This window comes from Equus caballus, chromosome 22, assembly GCF_041296265.1.
Source record: "Equus caballus isolate H_3958 breed thoroughbred chromosome 22, TB-T2T, whole genome shotgun sequence".
In the NCBI taxonomy this organism is placed as follows: domain Eukaryota; kingdom Metazoa; phylum Chordata; class Mammalia; order Perissodactyla; family Equidae; genus Equus; species Equus caballus.
In genome coordinates, this window is record NC_091705.1 from 4,601,772 (window position 1) to 4,606,699 (window position 4,928).

The window sequence follows — 4,928 nt, forward strand, 5'->3', positions numbered from 1 at the left end:
AATCTGGTCAACAGTATTTAAGAATCTACAGAGTATAAATTTCCATACATAATTTAGGCAGACAATAATCTGGTGAACTGAATTTGATGAAAAGCTTTAATGGGATATCAACTGGATTATTTCAATTTGTGTCTGTATATTAATGTACATATACATCCTCCACTATATCTATTTTCAGAATCTGCACACATCCAAATAATGTTACAGCATGAAAGTATGTAATTTCTAGAATGAGACATGAATAACTGATAGGGATTTTTTTTTTCAGAACTGCTCACCTCCAGTGAATGAGTACTATTTAGGGTATCAAGTGCCCAAGCAGCCAGAAAGTGACTCTTTGCAGAGAGCCTCCAGATATGATAAAGTATTTTTTTATTTAAAGACAGAGGAGCCTTCTAGATGTAAATGCACCTGTCGAAGGACTCAATACAGTTGAAAAACAAAATAAGCAACAACCTGTAGTATAACCACTTGATAAGAACTGCTATGCTATCCCAAAGTTCTATAAAGAAAATTACATGAGAGAAAATGTATACCCTGGAAACAGAGAAAATAATAATGGTCCAGAAAAAAAACTGTAATTATAAACAGTTTTTCAATTTGGATAACTAATCAACATGAAGATTACGATAATGGGTTTCATTTCTGAACCATGTTTGAACTTGAAAAATAAAATATAATGGTTCACACGTGACTCTTATATCCACAGATGTCATAACAACTAGTTTTACTTACCCTGTTGTCTCTGAGGAAAGTTTGAAATGAAAGACTTCCTACTTCTCATTTAAGCTAATACAAGTAAACAATACAATTTGAATCAAACCAAACCTTAAAAGCCAAAGTGCAATTTTCAGGATTCCAGCAACCACCTAAATACACAGACAGATGCTCCTTTCTGTATCATTAATTTTTTAAAAAATTAAGTAGGCAATTCCAGTGCAGGTAAGCATGAAGACCTAGCCCAAGTGTTTCAAGTTGAGGAAAAGACCTGTAAAAGTAGCATCATGTTAAAATCGTAGCAATATTAATTTTGCTAAGTCAATAACTGACATCTGCAAACAATTTGTGTAAGCTTGCCTTTTGTTCTTCTTGTATTTTAAAATACTACTCTACACACTTGCCTGGTTGAGACTTTCTTCCCCCTAGGTGACCATATCTACTGGTCTCTCCCCACCCACCAGAGAGGGCAGATTCTTTGCAAAACTCACTGAAATGAACAAAACAATGATTAAAAGAGAAAAATGATAAAGATTACGAGAGAAAAACAATGATAAAAAGAGAAAAACCACCAAAGATATTCCAACCAAAAGGCTGAAAGCAAACAGGCAAAGGAATAGGTAACACTGTTCTTGCCTTTAAGACATGCACTGTCAGGTTAGACTGGAATCGTTTTCACACATGCTTTTCCTCTTCTTCCTCTTTTTTTTTTTTAACAATAAAATCTTGCTTGAGAAAAGCACTTTCCTTGCTTTTCTTTCTCTCGTCCAGTCTCCAGGAAAACTTAAAAATTGTATTTTCGTTTCCCCGTTACTATTTTTTAAACTGCAAGATTGTTTTCAAAATTTAGTCAATATGCTTTGCACACTTCTTTTGTCTTTGTCGTGTTCAGCATTTGGTGAAGAGTTCACAACGTCTAAGTTCTTTGCTATGCAGGTACATTTGCAACTCAAAGGATGACAAAGTTTTTTAAAACTCAGTTTATCTATGGTTTTGTATTTTTCAAGAGAAACTACCATTTTCACCTGATTTCTGCATCCATTTCTTAGTTTTTGAAAAGGTTATATTTTTCCAACGATAACAAAAGGATGTATTTCGAACTGCTAGAAATATTTGGATTTGGGGTTCTTTGCTTTTTCTTCTTTTTGATCATGGTAGTGAGAGGAGAATAAACTCTAAGTTGGATATTTACTTTCTTTAGAGACAGAAAAGAAAAAAACAAAGGGAAAGAAAGCTGTAAAGAACTTTACAGGTGCAAATTAAACACGAAACATTCTAACAAGTAAAAATCTACCCTCTTTCCTTTAACCAACCTCCATCCCCACAAAGTAAAAAGAGAATACTTACAAGTTAGCTTCCGTGTATTTGTGCCTGTGTGTGTGTATCTTCTCTCTTCTTTGGATTTGGATACTTTGAGCTAATTTGGAAGTGCCCGTTTGGTTACCCACAAAATGATGCTCAAGGGTTTAAAGATGCATAAATTAGAAGCCTTACAATGGCAGAGGACGGTCATTGTACCTCATCTCTTTATGCGCTCTTATGGTGGGACCCAAGAGCCTTTTTTTTTTTAACACTTTAGATGATGGAGCGAGTGAGGGGCTGGTAGCTGGACAGGACGAGGCGAGCCCCGCACCGCCCCCACCCCCTCAACTTAGCAGCACATCCGCCTCCCCCAATTACACCGGACTTCGCTACGAAGTCACTTAAGGAAAACTGGGGTCTGGACGGGGAGAAAGGCGGAATCCTTCACGTCCAGCCCCGACGCCGCCTCGGAGTTCCCATTTCTGGTGCTCGAGGGCTGGGGGAACCGCCAGGATAGAGGCGCGAGGGATGGAGAAAGCAAAGGGGGGTGATCTTTTCAAGAAACACCCAACTGCCCCCTTTACCTTTTTCGCCTCCATTATGGGGGCGGGGGGCGAGAGAAAAAGATGTCAATGACCATTGTTTGCTCGTTTCGGATGTTGCTCCGCCCCCCGAGTCTGTCGTAAACCTGGCGCCGGCCTAAAATAAACCCCAGATCCCGCAGCTCGGGGGGCTCGCCGCGCCGCCGCCTCCTCTCACAGGAGCTGCCGCCGCGGCCGAGGGGGCGGCGAGGAGCGGCCGCCGCGCCCGCCCCGGGCTCCCTACCTGGCCGCCCGCCGAGCCATGTCGTTGAGCCCCAAGCACACGACGCCCTTCTCCGTGTCCGACATCCTGAGCCCCATCGAGGAGACCTACAAGAAGTTCGGCGGCGCCATGGACGGCGCGCCGCCCAGCCTGGGGGCGCCCCTGGGGGCCGCGGCCGCCTACCGCGCGCCGCCGCCCGGCCCCTCCTCGCAGGCGGCGGCGGTAGCGGGCGTGCAGCCTCCGCACGCCATGGCGGGGCACAACGCGGCGGCCGCGGCGGCGGCGGCGGCCGCGGCGGCGGCCGCCACCTACCACATGCCGCCGGGCGTCTCGCAGTTCCCGCACAGCGCCATGGGCGGCTACTGCAACGGTGGCCTGGGCGGCATGGGCGAGCTGCCCGCCTACACGGACGGCATGCGGGGCGGCGCGGCCGCCGCGGCCACCGGCTGGTACGGCGCCAACCCGGACCCGCGCTACTCAAGTGAGCGGGGCCAGGAGCGCGGGACTGAGGGAAGGCGGACGGGGCGGGCTTTTCCCGCCACGGCCGGGGCGCGCGCGGGGCAGGGGCTCCCGTGCTCCCGCCGGGGGCGCGCGGGGGGTCTTGGGACGGGGCTGGGGGCGCGCGGGGGGTCCTGGGACGGAGCCAGGGCGCGCGGGGGGTGCTGGGACCTAGCCGGGGTCCCGCCGGCGTCGCGGCGCGAAGAGAGCGGAGCGGCGGCGGGAACGGGCTCCAGGCAGGCCTGGCGCTCACCGGCTTTCCCCTTGGGCCCCTCCCCAGTCTCTAGGTTCATGGGGCCGTCGGCGGGAGTGAGCGTGGCCGGCATGGGGTCTCTGACGGGCATCGCGGACGCCGCCAAGTCGCTGGCACCGCTGCACGCGGCGGCGGTGGCGCCGCGCAGGAAGCGCCGCGTGCTCTTCTCGCAGGCGCAGGTCTACGAGCTGGAGCGGCGCTTCAAGCAGCAGAAGTACCTGTCGGCGCCCGAGCGCGAGCACCTGGCCAGCATGATCCACCTGACGCCGACGCAGGTCAAGATCTGGTTCCAGAACCACCGCTACAAGATGAAGCGGCAGGCCAAGGACAAGGCGGCGCAGCAGCTGCAGCAGGAGGCCGGCCTGGGCCCGCCGCCGCCGCCGTCCCCGCGCCGCGTGGCGGTGCCCGTGCTGGTCAAGGACGGCAAGCCGTGCCAGAACGGCGCGGGCACGCCGACGCCCGGCCAGGCCGGCCCGCCGCCGCCCGCCGCGACGCCCGCGCCCGAGCTCGAGGAGCTGTCGCCCAGCCCGCCCGCGCTGCACGGCCCGGCGGGCGGCCTGGCGGCCCTGGACGCGGCCGCGGGGGACTACGGCGGCGGCGTGCTGGGCGCCAACCTGCTCTATGGCAGAACGTGGTGACCGCGGGCACCCCGGGGCGGGGCCCTGCCTGTGGCCCGAAGGGTCTGCAAGAAACTGCGGGAATGGATAGGGGAAACTTGCCGAAGCGGACTGCTGAGCACACGGCCCGTCAAAAACGAACAACGGGTCACGGAGAGGGGCAGGCTCTGAACCTCTTTGCGGGGGGGTGGGGGACGGCGACAGCCCCAGAATCGAATCGTGTAATGTCACGCCGGGAGGCTTGGAGGTGGTGATTTCCTCCTTCCAGAAGTTCCTAAATTATGCGAAAAGCTGGCCGAGTCCACATCCACCACGTTCCTAACCAAAGCTCTCAGAGTTTTGAAAGTTGGAAACTTTGTTGGTGTTTGTACCTCTAAAAATCAACCCGCTTTAACAATGAATCTTTTTTGAAGTGGAACTTGTCTTGGGAGACTGATTTTCGAAGGGCCCCCCCTTAAGTGCAATTTCATTAATGTTTGATTGAAAGTAAGTTGAAGTGTAGCTCAAGGTGGATCATGCACATAGCAACATTATTGCAGAGGAATTATTGCCATTTAGGTAATACAGTAATGGAATAAAAATAATCAAAAATACTGCTTATATGGATTCATATAGCTTTTTAAATTTACTGATTTTTAAATGTTTTGATCATTATTTGGCAAATGTGTGTTTGTATATTACCCTAAAAGAGGATTCCGCCGCCCCCCCCCCCCCCAAGATGCAGTTCATTATAAGAA

At 51.3% G+C, this 4,928-nt stretch overlaps 1 protein-coding gene across 1 annotated transcript; it reads left to right on the forward strand.

The window, feature by feature from the left end:
* The first annotated feature begins 2,773 nt into the window (after positions 1–2,773).
* NKX2-4 (NK2 homeobox 4) lies at positions 2,774–4,784 on the forward strand. The gene is made up of 2 exons (XM_023626006.2): positions 2,774–3,304; positions 3,602–4,784. Exons 1-2 carry the CDS (start codon positions 2,863–2,865, stop codon positions 4,210–4,212), a joined length of 1,053 nt encoding a protein of 350 aa, XP_023481774.1. The 5' UTR covers positions 2,774–2,862; the 3' UTR covers positions 4,213–4,784.
* Positions 4,785–4,928: the final 144 nt, after the last annotated feature.